At 42.2% G+C, this 17,224-nt stretch overlaps 1 protein-coding gene across 6 annotated transcripts in view; it reads left to right on the top strand.

Annotated features, from left to right (window-relative positions):
• The window catches only part of MYO16 (myosin XVI), a 570,453-nt gene that overhangs the window by 529,151 nt on the left and 24,078 nt on the right, over positions 1-17,224 (top strand). For all 6 annotated transcript variants that reach the window (XM_036893691.2, XM_057494602.1, XM_057494601.1 and 3 more), the window contains one exon: positions 3,324-3,482. In XM_036893691.2, coding sequence (XP_036749586.2) covers positions 3,324-3,482 — 159 coding nt within the window. The remainder of the gene's footprint in view (positions 1-3,323; positions 3,483-17,224) is intronic.

Genomic DNA, 17,224 nt, shown 5'->3' on the forward strand with positions numbered 1-17,224 from the left:
CTCGCTTCTCTACCTGGTGGCTTAGGATCACAGACAGGTTCAAGTATTCTCCTTTGGTGTGTGACTTTTCTTCACCCCCCAAATCCTGATGGCTACTGTTTGGGACCATGAACTGACTCAGTGACTTTGTTCGCCCTGTATTACAGTCCTTTTTAAATTCTCCACAAAGCTGTACCTTGTATCTGCACCTCTGTAATTAAGACTTCTTCAAACTCAGCGCCAGCGTCCTCTTGATTTGTCCTCCTTGTTACTGCTTTGCACCTAAGTAGGAGCCAGGTAAGGGGCACACTTTCTACAGAGCATGTTTCGACTAAATACAGAGCATTTAGAACCCTGTACTAAACCGAGATGTCATAGCAAAATCAAATTGTTGAGAGCTTCTGCATTTGCCCTTCATTGTGGCTGAACCTAGATATTAACAAGCTGGGGCACAGACGTGTTTGGATTTTCCTCGGAGTAAGGGTGTTTACTATGAGCAGAGGCTGATGCAGAACTTGGCAAGCCGAGAATCCCCAGTTAGTGTAAATGAATGAGGATAACCGCCAAACGGGATGTCTGTATCGACGTTACAGCTTTATTTCAGTTGGTGAGGGTACAGTTTTCAACCTGTGGTTCCCCGTTCATTACCAGAGAGACAAGGGTGATAGAAAATACAGCCACAGTAAGGAAGCTGCCTTATCTTTACATCAGCAAGTGATGGGAGGAGGGAGGACCAGCCCCAGAGAAGGGCCAAGCAGAGGGTGCCTGTGGGAGGGCGGCGGAGCCCTGCGGGCCTCAGTCTGAATCTCACTGCAGCACCGACTGATGCGTAAGTGTGCACGTGCATTAACATCCTCCGGCCTCAATGACCTCATCTCGAAAATAGGTGCAGTAGTGACAACTCTTCAGAACTGTTGGGAAAATGAATTAAATCAAGTATCACACTCAGCAGGGGGCTGGCACAAAAGAAACACGCAGGGGATGGTAATTTTTCTAAGAGCAATGTGAACAATTATCGTTAGGTTGGCCATTAAGTCTTACGTCTTATGTTAAGGACTTACTCCCTAAATCCAATCCAGAGCCCTCCTTGAGTGGACATATGCTTTTAAGATTAAAATGTAAAGAAAATTTTAGTAGATACATGAGGATCTTATCATGAATGATGATACGCTGAAAAACATTTCTTGGCTACAATTTACCCCTCTGATTGGAACTAGACAACTGCTTCTTTAACTTTATTAGCAAAACTGGAGGGTTTTATTATGATTTAAATATATCTATTGTTTATGAGATAGAAATGAGTTAGGAGGGAAGGTAGTATCGAATACTCGGACCAAGAGTCTACACAGGGTCTCAGAGGACTGAGTCTTGTACCACCGGCTGTGGACGGTCCCGGCTTCCCCGGGGGGCCTGCTCCCTGCCCCGCCGCCTTCCCCAGCCTCCCATTGTACTGAAAACAAAACCTCATCTCCTTCTCTGCTTGTTTATTCCCTTGCTTGTCTGCTGACAGACTGGGAGGTCAGCTGCGGGCTGCCTGTTTGCCGAGCACATTATTGTCCCTCCAGCACCTGGACAGAGTGGGGCACAGAGTACCTACTCAATAAACAACTGAATTAAAACATGAAAAAAAATAGCTTCAGGAGAAGTAAAGATAGCTGAGTGTCTGTGTCTTGAGACAGCTTTAAAACCAAACCTGTTCTCCTAACTTTAAGAAAATATTTTTTAAAAGGCAAAATAGAGTCGCTCAAACTGACTATTCTTTCAGCACCAGCCTGTTTGGTAACTGCTCCTTGTCAAGAATGCAGTGAAACACTCCTGACCTCGCCTTCATCAACTGGCTTGGCTGCAGCCTTTCCGCTTGCTTCTAAGTGCTGGGTGTCGGGAGCTACCTGCTCACGGAGTTGTTGAAACGTGAATGCCTGGTTCTCAAAGCCCTGCCCATTTTGCCTTGATTCTATTTATCCAGCATTTTCCTCTCTGAACCTTAGCACACCTTCCCGTCTGGGCAGACAGCCTCCTCTCTGCTGCCCATGCTTTGCTCAAAAGTGAGAGGTCACTGCCGGTGATCTGAGCAAGATCCCTGCCATGGAGAACACCTGGCTGCTGGGGCAGAGGGAAGGCCTTCTCCAGCCCCTGGAACCTGAGTCAGGGTGGAGCGTCTGGACACAGGCCCAAGCCTGTAGTGCTGTTTGAGTGTGAGTCTCGAGGGCAAGGACACAGAATGTCAGGGAGGAGGAGCTGGAGAGGATCCGGTCGGGACCAGCCTGGAGAGACAAGCCCGCCCTTCCTCTGGCCTCCCGACCCTCCCTTGGGACCATGGGGCAAACTGCACTGCCTATGTACGGTATAATAAAGCCCACTCTGCTTATTACCATATTAAACAATTTGTTAGCCTACCTTTAAGATAGCCAGAATCCACTGTGCACCACCAAGAGTGGAAGCCGCACGCAGAACCTTGATGTTGAACAAAATCCTCCAGTAGGTGCAGCTCTTTTGAGGTCCCTGGGAAGCAAGAGGCAATCCCAGGTACACCTGGCCAGTCTGAGCGAAGAGACCTGACACAGGTAGAGGGCCACACCAGACCCCAGGAGTGCAGGGGTGCTTGATTTGCACACACTGGTCACCTGCAGACCCTGCATGAGGATGAGGCAGTAATCATGGGAAAATCCACCTCAGTTAGACATTGTTTCAAACCCTAGCATTTGTTATACTTTATTATTACTACATAGTTTCAAAAAATCCTTTATTTGTCCCTTCAGCCTAATTTGGACAATAGCTTTGGTATTCATATATCTCAGAGTGCTCAGTATGGGACATGCGGTAAAAATTTAGGTAATTTTGTTACTGTATAGAATGCGGAAGTAGGGTTTTGAAGTGTAGTATTCCTAAATGGATAATAACAAATTTTGTAATAATGTTTAAAGTATATTTTTTTCAAAGCTAAAATATTGCCTCAGCTCTGCTTAATTTAATAATTCAGGAAACTTCTGAAACACGAAAATAATGCCATGCCGATCTTAGAAAATAACCTGCTGAAGACAGGCAGTGTTACAATGACAAGTTATTAGACTGCGGACATAAAAAAATTCTTTACAGATATGCTTTAAAATAACAAATTGTGAAGTTCATTATCCCCAGTTAGTAAGCCTCATATGCTCAACAGTGTTGTAGCAAAATCTGGTTGAAGTTTTGCATATCATAGACTTAGTTAAAATGATTATTAATTTACTTGTCTAATGTAATTAGTGTTTAATAGTAAGTTTTCTTATTTCCTTCTGCTATTGTATTCAACTTATTCCTTGCATTTTATCTGAAAAGCATAATGTTTTCAAAATTTACTTTAGGTTTTGAAACTAACATGAACCTGACTAGCCAAGAGGATCCCAGTATGTCAGAGATTACTTCAGAGACTCAAGATAGAAACGCGAACAACCATGGAATTCAATTATCTAATTCACTCTCTAGTGCAATCACCGCTGAAAATGGAAATCCCATCTCAAATGGTAAGCACTTTTTAAATTTAGAATAGACAAAAGTTTTAAGTTGTAGCTACTTTCTAGGAAGAATGGATTTGAAACATAAAATTGAAGTAGGCTTACAAACTGGAAAATAGAATATAAACTGTGAAACTTCCCTGTAAGGTACATTGTCAGCATATTATTGGTTAAGGTAAAGAATTGAAATTGTATTTGGCATTAATTGGCTTTATGACTGACTAATGAGGGACCTTTATGGAGTATTTGGTGCAAGGGAACCAGTATAAAGTGAGACTTTTATACTGAGGAGGAGGAGGACATTGATGCTCTAACAATATCTTTGATTAAAAAAAAATCTTTTTCTTCTCATACCTCAAAGCTGTGAAGGAAAATAACATTGAAGGCATGATAAATGCCAAACAGGCTTTAAGTGTTGAATCTGAGTATATCAGTGAATGTGTCATTTAGAAATTGGCTTGACTGTATGTATCCACAAATTGTCTAATGCTGGTTCAACAACTTATTTCTCTCACATGGTAAAAGAAGTCCGGGGCTTCTTGTAATGGCTGATGGGAAGGTTCAGACCAACCTCTCCCTGAGAACATCCAGAAGAGTTGAATAAACCTTTTTTGGTGTTTAGTCTCATTAAAGCCCCTGGAAAACTATTAGGACAATGAAATCCCAGAAGGGAGAGGACGGGTGGGTGTGGAGGCACTGGAGGCCAAGCAAGGAAACCTGTTTCTGGGCTCTTCTTTCAGGAGTGCTCAGGGTACTCGCCTGGTCCACGGAAAGCAGCTGAGAAGTGGGCTGGGCTCTGACTGCCTTCTAGGGATGTGGGGACAGCCTGGGACTAGGGGCTGTGAAGGCCACCGGGTGGGGCCTGAAAGCGTCCATCCCCAGGGCCAGATGAGCCCGAACCGGCAGTCGCAGCTCAGCTGAGAAGCGTGTCACTCCTGAAGCTGGACTGGGGTCCCCCAGGATTGACCGCCCTCAGGGACCGGGGCAGGGGAAAGAATGTGTGTATACTTATCCCAAAGGACACTTACAGCATCCTGCGGTCCAAAGTATTCGAAAAACCATTTTTCAAATACAAAATTCAACACATAGTCAGAAAGAACCAATCACATGAGGACACAAAATAAGAATGAAAAATCACAAGCAAAAATAGCAGGTCAATCTCAGTATGTCTGTGGGGGCTCAAAAGACTGGCGTCCGGCAGCACATCCTGTAGCATAGAAGGCCTACGATGCCCAAGGAGTGAGCATGTCAGCAGAAACGGGGATCCATCAAAACATGTCAGATGGAAATTCTGAAATTGAAGAATAGCCATAAAATTAAATACAATAGAGGATGAGTTTAAAGTTAATTAGACACAGTCATTTAGAAAAGAAAAAAGAAAAAACCTAGGGAAGCGGAAGATAAATCAGACAACCTCCTGAATGAAAGCCTGAGAAGCCAAAGAGGGGAATGGGAATTCTGGAAGATGATTGAGGATCGTTGTTGGCGTTCTGGGGGACGAGGGGACGGCCCCAGGCAGGAGGAAAGATGCAGTGAGAAATGCTGAAGGGTTTTCAACACCGAGGAAAAGGCACGAAGCAGCCGATTTCAGTTGGCAGTGTTACAAGCTCAATACCCTTTCCCTGTGACCCGCCCGTCCCCTCCTGGGCATTTACCAAGGAGAGGTGAAAGCAGTGTCCTTACAAACACCTGTAAGCAGATGTTTGCTGTGCCTTTATTCCTGATCACCTGAGACTGGACATCAGTCAAGTGCCCCTCACCTGGCGGCTGGCTTGTTAGTTGTCTGTTGCTGTGTGAAAATTACCCCTTGGAACTTAGAGGCTCAGTTCAGCAAGTGGCTCTTCTGCTTCTGCGGGTCAGGATCTGCTTGTGCTGAGCTGACTGCCTTTGGTTTGAAGACCCCCAGTGTGGCAGCGATCAGCTGTCAGCCAACGCTACAGCCATCGCGAGGCTAGCTCAAGAGTGGCCCAATTTCAAGATCACGCAAGGGACTTCTCCGGAGGAGCGGCCTCACAGCAGGGCAGCCAGCCCCCCTCAGAGCAGGTGGTCCCTGAGACAGCAAGAAGGAGCCTTTGTATGACATTTCTGGAGAGGCAAACCACGGAACAGAGTGCGGAGGGGCAGGGGCCCGAGGCTGGGGTGGTGGCGGGGCCGGACTGCTGTTGTCTGCGTAGGGCAGCTGCCACGACAGAATACCAGACGGCCTCATCAGCGGCGGCAATGTGCTGCTCACAGTTCTGGAGCTTGGAGCCCCCGGGCAGGAGGCCAGCGTGGTCATTTCCAGTGACAGCCGCTTCCAGGTTGCAGGCTGCCAGTGTCCCTCTGTGTCCTCACATAGGGGATGAGTGGGCTCTCTGGGGTCTCTTCGGTAAGGGCACTGACCCCAGCCGTGAGGCTCTGTCCCCATGACCTGATGTCTTCCCACAGCCCCACCTCCTAATACCATCACCTTGGGGGCTAGGATTCCACCGCGTGAACCTTATGGGGACACGGACATTCCCACCATGGCAGACGGCAAAGGGACTTCTGACGCTATTGACAAATAGGAATGCATGGGGCCCGATACATGCACAGATGTGCACATCTAATAAGGGTCAGTCTTTCTGCCTGTAAATGTTTAAGAAATTTTGTAAAACAAAAACAAATAGACTGAGTAGAATAAATAAAAAGAAAACTACTCCTCAACATATATGAAACACTGGTAACCAGGAGTGAATCTTAAAAGCAGCCAGATGCAGCAAAAAGACAAATTACCTTCAAAGCAGGAACAGCTGAAGTCCACAGACAATAAAATATTATATTTGACATGCTCAAGTAACTGCCAGTTGAGAACTTTATACACAATAATAAAAGAAAAAAACTCCTGCACAATGGAAGGGAGTTAGGGATATTTTTAGGAAAAAACAAAAACAAAAACTGGAAGAACTAAACACAGGCAGACCCAGAATGCTGAGATAAAAGGAGGAGAAGAACAATAAAAAAGTAAGTGAAGAAATAGTATTTATTATTGCACACCCATAAATCAAACTAGCAGGTTATAATTTCAAAGGTAACCACTGAAAGAAGAGTAGTGGGGCATGTAATTTCCAAACTAATAGTGAGAGTAAATAGAATAATCAAAAAGTCACTCTACCCAAAAGATGGCAAAAATGCGGTAAAACAAATAGGAAGGGTCTTAGTGGGCATAAAAGCATATATGGAAATAACTAAACTGAATTCCAGTAATCTTTAAAAGACTCTTATTTAGTGTAAGTTCACACTAAAGATAAATTAAAACAATATTTTAAAGCCTAAGGTTACTGAAAATCATGTAAAATAAGTGGATGCTGAAAATTTAAATGTGAAGAGAGAGAAAAGGAAAAGACACAGTGTGCAAATATTAACAACACCAGTTCTCATCTGAGGTTAAAATTTTATCTCTAAGTAATCAATAGATTCAAGAAGAAATTACACACAAAAAGCTTCTTAACTAATGACAGTAAAACTGTAAGACGTATGTGAGATATTGCTAAGGTCTTAGCCAATGGAAATTTATAGTTTTAAACATCAGTGTGGCAAAAGAAGAAAAGCTGAAAATCAGTTTAAATAATGTCAAAAGTTGGAAACAGAACAAAAAACTAAACACAAAGAAAACAGAAGAAAAAAATGTAACAGCAATAAGAACATAAGTTACTGTAATGGAAGACAAGCAACAAAGCCAGAAGTTGGTACTTAAGACAATGTATCTTTGAAATATTAATAAAGTAGATAATTCTCTTGCAAGGGCAATAGAGACATAATGAAAATGGATACAGAAAGTCAATTCTAGGGATGAGAAAGGGGACCCACCACAGATCTTGCAGAAATTTAGAAATTATAATGAGTATGTTATGAACACTTTTATGCCAAAGTAAATTTGTGAATTAAAAGAACAGACATATTTCTCAAAAAATATTACAACTAAACAAAATGGAGAAAAGACATAGGAAATCTCAATAGTAACATAAATATTAAATTAATTGAATTTGTAATTGAATATTTCCCTCCAAGGAAAGCTCTAGCCCTAAATGACATTTCTGGTAAGTTGTTTCAAAATTCTAAAGATGAAATAATGCTAATGTTACACAAACTCTTCCAGAGAACAGGAATAAAGAAAGAAAATGGAGAAAAAAGGAAAACTCACCCAGCTTGCATAAAGAGCCACTTAATTTATGACAAAATTGGCATTGTAGGGCCCTGGGAATGGTAATCAATGGCTATCCATGTGAGAAAAAAATGAAATGAACCCTATCTCATGTGATACACACAATAAGTTCCTGGCAGATTACCAATCCAAATATCACATGTAAAATAATAAAAATTTTAGAAGAATATACAGGGGAATTTTTTTTCACCTCAAAGGTGGGAAAAGAAAGAATGATTTCTTAAACAGGACACAAAGAGTGCTAACCATAAAGGGAAAAAATATATATTTTTCAACACATTTAAGGGTCATATTCAGTTTACTTAAAAAGAATAACAAAAAAGGCTACTGAATGGAATATGGACAGGGAAATAAATTCTCAAACATTTTTAATGGAGTCCAGCTTTATCAGGAGATGAATAAATGCAAACAAAACCACAGTGCAAGCTGCCTCGCACCCCCTGGAATCACAGAGCTGGCGAAAGGAAGACAAGCCCTGGGAAGGGACCCCCGCAGAGTCGGGACAGAGGTTTGTTTCACAGGAGGAGGAGGAGCCCATAGTTGGTTGGAGAGAGAATTTGGGGGGCTTCTGGGTAGCTGATGATGTTCTGTTTCTTGACTTGGGTGGTAGTTACAATTCCATAATTTAAGAAACAATTGGGAGAGACAGACTGAGGGAGATTTCAGAATTGGATGTTGAATATCCTGGACTATAGAACCAGATGCCTTCAAAGATTCAGGCTTTGCCATCCTATCCCTGGCTTCCCTCAAGGTCCAAGTGAGGTTGAGGATGTAGTTTCTTAGCTCAGTATATTGCTCCCCCAGAGATGCTCATTGCTGATTCACCGAACAGGAAGGGGAGAATGGGCAGAGGATTAACACTAGCTGAGGTCGATCCCAATCACAGGTCACACTTTATTTGGGAAGAGCCTGCAGGTGAGTACTCAGATGGGCAGGGTTTGTCCAAACTCAGCATAGACGTCTAGAATAATGTAGAAATCTCTTGGTGCTCAGAAAAAGAGATTAAGATTAATCACACATGGCGAAGAAAACCCAAACGTTCTTATGAATCGTACCCTCCCATATTAAGCCAGGAGTACCTATAATGATTTGAAGTATTTGGACCACAAGACAGAGCTGTTTTGATGCAACAAAGGGAAATTGACACTGGTAAGATATGGAAGGCTTCTATACCAGCATTAAAGACTTCTAGGAAAAAGAACTGTAGTTACCAAAAATTATTACCACAAAGAATACAGAAAAGTTCAGCAAAGAGACACAGTTTCCCCAGATCCTAAAGTATTGGCCTTTCTAAACATTTTAACTTTAGCAGCTTATTTAAATAATAAGTTACTATTTTTATGATACTTATAATTTTATGCAGATTATAAAATTATATGTGTTTTATGTGACAATTTGGAGAATGCAAGAAAGAACAACAGAAGAATAAAAACTACCATCAATTCTATTACCTAGAGCTACTTTTTATCTAATATTCCACTATATAAAGTTATTTTTTTCATACATATATGTGTATGTTCATATATTTAGTCTTGTTTTTATAAAGTTTGAGTTATACTATACAGGTGGTTTTCATAATCTGCTTTCTTCCCCTGGAATGGCATGTAGTATGTCTCTAATCAACCCGTTAGATCTGCATTGTTTATAGCTGGCCATCAATTATGCTGATGTGTAGTGGGCCATATACCAGATTACTATGATTTACAGTAACCAAGCCCTATGTGTTCAATATTAAAATTATCTCCCAATTTTCCATCCTTAAAATAGCACCGAGTGTTTACAACTTGATTAAAATAGGCATTTTGTAAAACTTTCCACGTTAATGTGTAATGTTCAGATGTATATGTGTGTGTTTAGGTAGAAATATAGAGATACAGTCTTACCTTTTAAAATGATGACTTTCTGAAACCTCTGGTAATAACCCTTTGCATGGAGGTAACAATAACAAAAAACATTGCATACCCTTACATTGATATTCAATATTCCTAAAATAAGAAAAATAGTTAACAAGCAATAGTTAACAAGCATGTGATAGAAAAATATTTCACAAAGGTTACATTATTTCATAAGAAGGTAAAGAATTCCTTTTTTTTAATTGTAATTTTGGAGTAAAGATAACCACTGCAAAAGGGAATTTAAAATATTTTAAATAATCAAAGCTGAACACACAAATATTTCAGAAACATGACTGTATACCCATTCACTTTTTCTAAAATTTCACTCCATGCCATTCATCCTAGCTCACCTTGATGATGCTTATCCTCCCATAAAGAAAGGAAATAGAAACTTCCCTTTACCAAAATATCTCATTTGTGTTTTGAGTCAAAAGCCAAAACCTATGGCTTGGGAAATGACCCAAGAAAATATGTCCAAAAAAACTGTGAGTCTTACTCTAAAAATCAAAATGAGACCAAAAACTAACAGAAGAAACAAACAAAATCCCCAAATGGAAATTTTGGGGGAATATGTTACCTGAAATTAATAATATAAAATTAAATATTTAGGAATATTAGGCTTTTAAACTTCAGCATGTAACAAATAGTCTAAATTCAAACCCTAGAACACAGGTTCATTCATTGTCTCTTAAATGCTTGTAGGCATCATATTTTAAAATAAAGCTAGTTCTTTGTTGTCATTAACTGAAGATCACCTGAAAATCTCAAGTTATGTACACAAAAGGAAATTTATTTCACCTGGGATTTTGATCTTGCAAAGCAACTTGGCATGTTTATGCTGGTCTGCTTTTGTGAATGCCACGAATTTTGGTACCTTCCTGTGGTTATTAAAATAGGCAGCACCAGGACCTGGATTCTCAGGAAGTACTTACTGATTGGAATAATGTTGCTTATTACACAGCAACCAGTAAACCTTCCGCAGGGGCAGAGTCACAAGTTTTCTCCTAGTCAGTATGATGGAAATTAAACAAATATGACACATGTACAGCACATGACACATACATGGTCATTAAAACTCTTAAAGTGGTTATTAGTACTGACTCATAATTCACAACAAACAGTCAATGTGCTTTCCAAATACAGGCAAAAAAATGTTTAAAATAGCTTAAAGTTCTAATTGAATCAGAAACAGTGTTATTTTCTAGGAAACAATTTCTCTTGAATGCCAGCATCTATCTGCATGTTACCTCTGCTTCCCAGAAATGATTATCTGTTTGCTCATTTGCTGAAATACAGTTACGTGCGGGTAATTACAGCGATCACTTGCTTTAATTGATGTGAACACAGACTTAGATCGTTTTTGGTACACTTAATTATTCTCTGGACTTGTAGTTACTTATCATTAGTTTAGAGAACAGATTTCAGTGCTAGAATGTTTTAGTTATATCAAACAAAATATTGTGAATAAAGATGTTTATTTTGTAGGAAATAAAGATATATAAATTCCAGTTAGGCCATTTTATATTCAGTAGGATTTTCTTCCTTGCTACTCAATGAATATATTTTATTGGCAATTAAGAAATACAGTTATTACCTTTGATTTTACATGAATCATTCTGTGAATACTGTCTATTTGCATTATGCTTATCCTCAGTGCACAGTAAGGGTTATCTGTGGTGATAAAGGGGTTTTCACAGCGAAGGACTGGGTGAGACCATTTGCAGGACCAGAAGCTTAGCGCCCTTTGCACAGACCCCAGCACCACTGCAGCCCCATTGCAACTGCTGAAAACATCTACAAATGGCTTTTGTCTTCCATGCTCAAGGCAGACCCAGACTGCTAGCAAAGAAACCTGTGGTTAGAGCCCATGAAATATATTCAAATATACATTTTACAACATCACTTCATTTAGAGGAACCGTGTAGATCCCTTAGAACTCATGCTATTGTCCTGATTCAAAGGCTAACTGCCAGAGGAAGCAAGCCTTCACTTGACAATCTGAATATTGTGCAATTACCTGTTTTGAGCAGAAGGTAGCTTTGCAGAGAAACTGCAGGCTCCTTGGGCATTTAGAAAGCCCCACCCTACTCTTCTTTCTAGTTAAAAATATTTTGAAGTCATATTACATAATTTCTAATTTGGACTTCATTTATTAAACCTCCTCCACTGGAGATGAGAAATCAGGGTTGAAACGCAGATTCTGCTGTTGTCTCGCAGTGTTGGGTTGTCCCTGTTTGCCTGGTTCAGGCCCCAGCTTGAATGCTTACTGACTCCGTGACCGTGAGCAAATCACTTAACCTCTTTGACTGTCAGTTTTCTCGTCTTAAAAATGGGGGTAATCAAAGGACCTGCCTTGGGGGGCTGTTCTGAGGGTTTAGTACGATGATGCCAGCACAGATCAGTGGTCAGTAAGCATTACCTGTGCATAGATGCCCAGATGCCATAATGGTTTAGATATATTAGAGCTAGAAGATCCTGAGGATTTATCCAATTAAAAAATTATATGCGTAAGGTAGATGAGGTATAAGTGAGTTAATTCCTCCAAGACCCTACAGACTATAGTGCTAGAAACAATGGCTAATAGCTTATTTACAAACAGACTCAAACACACACTTGTATGTAGTCAAACCTGCATATCATTTCGTTAGACCACATTTTGATTCAATGGGATGACAGATACTATAATTTGGAGTCTCTGGGATAAGTGGAGGTTAAGTTCAAGGGAAAGATCCATTCAAATCCCTTGGTTGGAGGATTAAAATGATATAAAGGCCAGAATGGCAGGAGGAAGCCTAGTGACAGACAGGTGCACATCAGTCAATCAGAGCATTTATTAAGCACCTGTTGCATGCAGACATCATACAATGCATTGGCAGTGACAGGAAATCTCAGCAACTACAGGTGTGCTCTTTGAGTGAGCAGAGAAAGTTCACGGAACATTGACAGTACATATCAGGACAGATCACCAGTAGAGCAGCAGTGACAAGTGTCCAGCCCATCTCATATCAGTGGGCATTCTGCTGCCTCCACACAGAGAGGGAATTCCTATGGGCTGGAATGCTTAAGGACACCCCTGATGGGATTTTCAAAACATAGGATTCAGATAAGAAGGGAACACCTTTCAGTGAAGAAAATTTGCCACACAGTATCTTTGTGGTAGGGCTGAGCATGGGCTGCTCTGATGGAAAAGGTAAATCACTGAGGATACCTTGGCGATATTATGGGTTGCATTCCCAGTCCACCTCAGTAAAGCAAGTAAAATGAATTTTTTGGCTTCCCAGTGCATATAAAGTTTTGTTCACACTTTACTGCAGTCTGTTAAGTGTGTAATAGCATTATGTCTAAAAAAAAATAACTTCCTTAATTAAAAAATACTTCATTGCTAAAAAATGCTACCAAGCATCTGAGCTTCCAACACATTGCAGTCATTGATCACAGATACAGCTCACCATAACACATATGAAATAATGAAAAAGTTTGAAATATTGCAGCAATTACCAAAATGTGACACACAGACAGGAAGGGAGCAAATGCTCTTGGGAAAATGGCACCGGCAGACTGACTTGATGCAGTGTTGCCACAAACCCTCAATTTGTAAAAAAAAAAAAAAATGCAATATCTGTGAAGCACAAAAAAAATGAGCATGCCTGTAAATAAGAGAGGAAAGAAAGAGTTAAGTGTGTGCAGTGCACTGAATGCCAGTTTAAAGAGCCTCTTTGAAAGTGGTCCTTGTCTGGAGGGGCTTCTCTGCTATTGTGGAGAAATTTATTAACTGCATTATTCGGGGTGAACGATGGGACTGAAACTTTGGTTGCAAGTACCAAATTTCACATTCCTCTGCTTGAACCTTTGCAGGCTGTGTGCACCCACTAGGGTGTATTGGTATGAGAGGCCAGAGAAAGTGGGTGAGGATGACTCTAAGAACTTGAGGTTCACAATAGGAGAACAGTGCCCGCAGGAATGGAGAAAAGACGCTCTAAGAAGAGGTTAATGTTGTGGGTTGGATTTGAGGTTCAAGAGCTAAGAAGTATTTCTGGCTGTAGACAGTAGTTGCATAAATCATGGTTATCATTGTGGAGTTTAGACGAGGCTTCCAGGATAGAAGGAAAGAAAAGGCAGAATTTTCAAAGAAGCTGGAGAAGGAAAGATCATTTATAGCATCAGAGGAAAATGTATAAAGAAAAATGAGAGGAAAAAAACTGGCCCCAAAACTCGGTAGAGTACCAAACTTTGAGAAATATACCTTGGGAAGAGCAGACATGGAGATAGAAAACAGAAGGTCAAAGAGAACAGATGTTCAGTTTCATGAGAATCAGGAGATGAATGGATTTAAAATCCAGGGAGTACTTGGGGAGCGACTCTGAACCCCACTGCTGTTGACTGAACAAATCTGGGTCCCTGCTGAATGGCAGGGGGTTTGACTAGCAGATTCCAGCGGGTAAGTACGTGACATCCAGGGCCACACCACCCTGTACAGACTGCCCCGTTCTCGTCCTCTTCGAAGACTGAATAAACCCACTGGGCTTCGCTTGCAGACTTTATGACTGTCACTTTTCAAAAGCACCTTATGAATCTCAAGGAACATCAGGGCCTGGGACCACCCCCGTAACTGATGGGGAGCATTCCTCCTGGGGCCCTGGAGGCTGAATTCACAAAGCTCTGAGCATCACCCAGGGGGCAGGGAGGGGGAGCCTAGAGCTGCCTCCCTCCTGGGGCTCCATCAGGCTGGTGACTTCTGACTCCCCTCTGCGAGCTCCGGTGAGGACGGCACACGCTCTGGAGTGTCACTGTGTGTCATGAGGTTCAGATCCATGTGCCGGAAGCCTTCCCGCAGGCCTTGGGATACTTTCTATGAGCAGAAAAGTGGGTCTCTGGAGGGTAGAACTGGTGGACTTTCAGCAGACCTTAGCCCTTGCTGTACTTGGTCAGATCCGGCTTCTAAAAATAAAGGTTTCATGTCAAACGGCCATGCTCAGCATTCTGAAGCACGCTGTTGCTGCCCTAGAAGGCATATGATGAGGAAGGGACCTCACTGAGTGAGCTGAGAATTACGCCCTCAGCGTCGGGTCAGGTCGGAGGCTGTGGCTGTCAGGACACTAGACCAAGTTCGTAACTATGTGTGAGCAATGACTCGGTGACGGAAACCTCCTTTCCAGTGGAAGTCAACACATAAAGGGCCCCAGATTAACCTTAAATAGCCCCCCCACCCCCATCAGGAATCTTCAACCCTGTAGGATCGCCTGGTGGAATTCTCTTTCCCAAGATTCGGGGGCTTTCTGGGGCGTTTGCATAGTAAGTATTCCCTTAGGTGCATGAGAGACACATGCTGAAGAATTTACAGGTGAAATAACATTCCTGGAATTTTTGTTTTAAGACAATGAGAAGTAGATGGAGACAAGATCAAAATACTGAAAATCCCAATGCTTGGTGATGGTAGAGTTTCACTACATAGTCTCTAGTTTTTTTGTTTTTTTTTTAACGTGTGTATGACATTTCCTTGGGAAAAAATTTTGAAATATTTCCAATCTTGATAAATAAAATGGGTAAGTTGTGTGTATTTATGTGTATTTCTCTGAAAACTTAATGAAAAGGAACATGTTTATTATTTAGTGGTCATTTAGATTCTAATTTCTTATATATATCTTTGCCCATATTTTAAAATCAGAGAGTAGGTACCTTATTTTGATTTGTAGGACGTTTTAAGAACAATAGTTTTTTATTTAGTGTATTTAATTGTTCTATTTTGTTCTTTTTACATTTGCATTTTATTTTTATGATGTTCTTAGAAAGCATTTATTTTTAATGTTGGAGTAGAGACAATAATACATTTTTTTCCCTCATGGTTTGTGCTTCTGCTGTCATTGTTTTAGATTCATTGCCTTTAAAAAATACTGCTTCTGATATGACAACAAAATAGAAAGTTTTTGGTCAAAAACAAAACCCTGCCTTCAAACCGTGTACCCCGAGCGCTCGGCTGCCCCTTACTCCGGTAGTTCTGACCCTCTGCTCTTTGCCCCGCGGAGTCTGCGCCCCCTTCTGGTGCCGCCCTGGGGTGGGTCCCTCACCTCTTCTAGGAGAGGGGCCCCTGCCCGCATTTTCTCCAATGCCTCCTCACTCTCTGTCTGTACCTGGCTCTCTGTCCCCACATAATCACCTCCTCCAAACTGATGCCATCTGTCCCTTCCCTGGGGGGCCTGTGCAGGTTATGAGGTCACTGGTTTCCCTAGTCAACAGGTAAGAATGCCTTTGAACTCACAGCTTAGGTAAAATGGTTTCACACCTGCCTCAGAAATCTGCGGTGCTACCCACAGCCTACAAAATGCTGTCAGATTCCTGTGAGATGTTCTGTAAAGGCCTTTAACTTCTGGCCTGCTTTACCCTTCAGCACATCCTCCGAGGTCCCTCCTGTGGCCAAATCCCCCACGGGCCCGCTTAGCATGCCCTCCCTGGGCCGCGCCCTCTTACACACCGCACCCCCAGCGCCAAGCCCTCCCACGGGCCCGCGCGGAGCAACCTCCTATGTCATTGCCGTCTCTCATTTATCCTCCCAGCCAGGCAGGCCCTTCCCAACCTTCTTCACTCCCCAGGGTCCTTCCCATTCCGGAAGGCCGCATCCTTTGGCATCTCACCCTCAGATTTCTGATGATCCCTTCCATCCGAACTGACCCCCGCTTTCTCCAGCACCCTGCTCGGTGTCCCTGTACCACGTAACCCTCAAGTCGTTGTGCTGTGGGTTCTGGTTCGGGGTCTTTCCTGTGAAATTGTGAGCCTCTCCAGAGTGGGACTTTTCTTTATTCTTTACTGGATTTCCCAGTGCCTTTTTCGTGGGTGACCCTAGATACTTCTTAAGTTTATTTAATTGACACATCATAATATGCTGTTGACTTGGCTCCGAGTTTGTGTCCTCATTAAGCCGAGTTTCTGTGTTGATTTCAGAGCAAACTTTTACTTTATAATTTAGTTCAAAAAATGGATCCCCATGGTGTTCCGCCTCTGCGGATTCCTGGTCCAGTGATGACTAGAGGAGGACTTTTGTCTTGCTTGTTACTCAGTCTTTCCCCCACCCCCACCCCTGGGACACTCCTTCAGGGGCATCCCAGACTCTTCACTGTGCCCTGCTGCCTGGACCCGCATTTTGCTGCCAACTATCTGCTTAGCCAGTTGCCTGGAATCCCACCTTGTGCCTGATCTTACACATCCACCTGCCTTTCCACCTGCATAGACTCCAGATCCCTGTGACACTAACTGCCAGGTGGACACTTCTGCACACCTGCTACCCCGTCCATCACAGTATTCCCTTAGCCGACTTAAGACATTGCTGTTGCTGATGGCCGGGGACCAGCTCCCCATGACCGTGCGGGTGCTGGCCCCAGTCCGCCCAGTCTCTGTGAGGTCAACCTTTCTGTCCCAGGCTTTTGTATATGGACCAGGAAGACTGATCGAGAGGCCTCGATCTGTGTTCACAGGGTTTTGTGGACTTCTCTGAGGGACAGATTCTCTCCTGTGAGTGAAAATGTGCACTGCTCTTCTAGTGATTTTTAATTTAGGAATCACCTATATGTTGAATTGATTATAAAATATTGGGTAATTATGATTTCAGGTAAGAGTAGCAATCTCTTCAGAATTTAAAGTTCTCTGGATTGGAGCTCGTTTAGCTGGGTGTTTCTTTTCCA

Source organism: Manis pentadactyla, chromosome 17 (assembly GCF_030020395.1).
Source record: "Manis pentadactyla isolate mManPen7 chromosome 17, mManPen7.hap1, whole genome shotgun sequence".
Taxonomy (NCBI): domain Eukaryota; kingdom Metazoa; phylum Chordata; class Mammalia; order Pholidota; family Manidae; genus Manis; species Manis pentadactyla.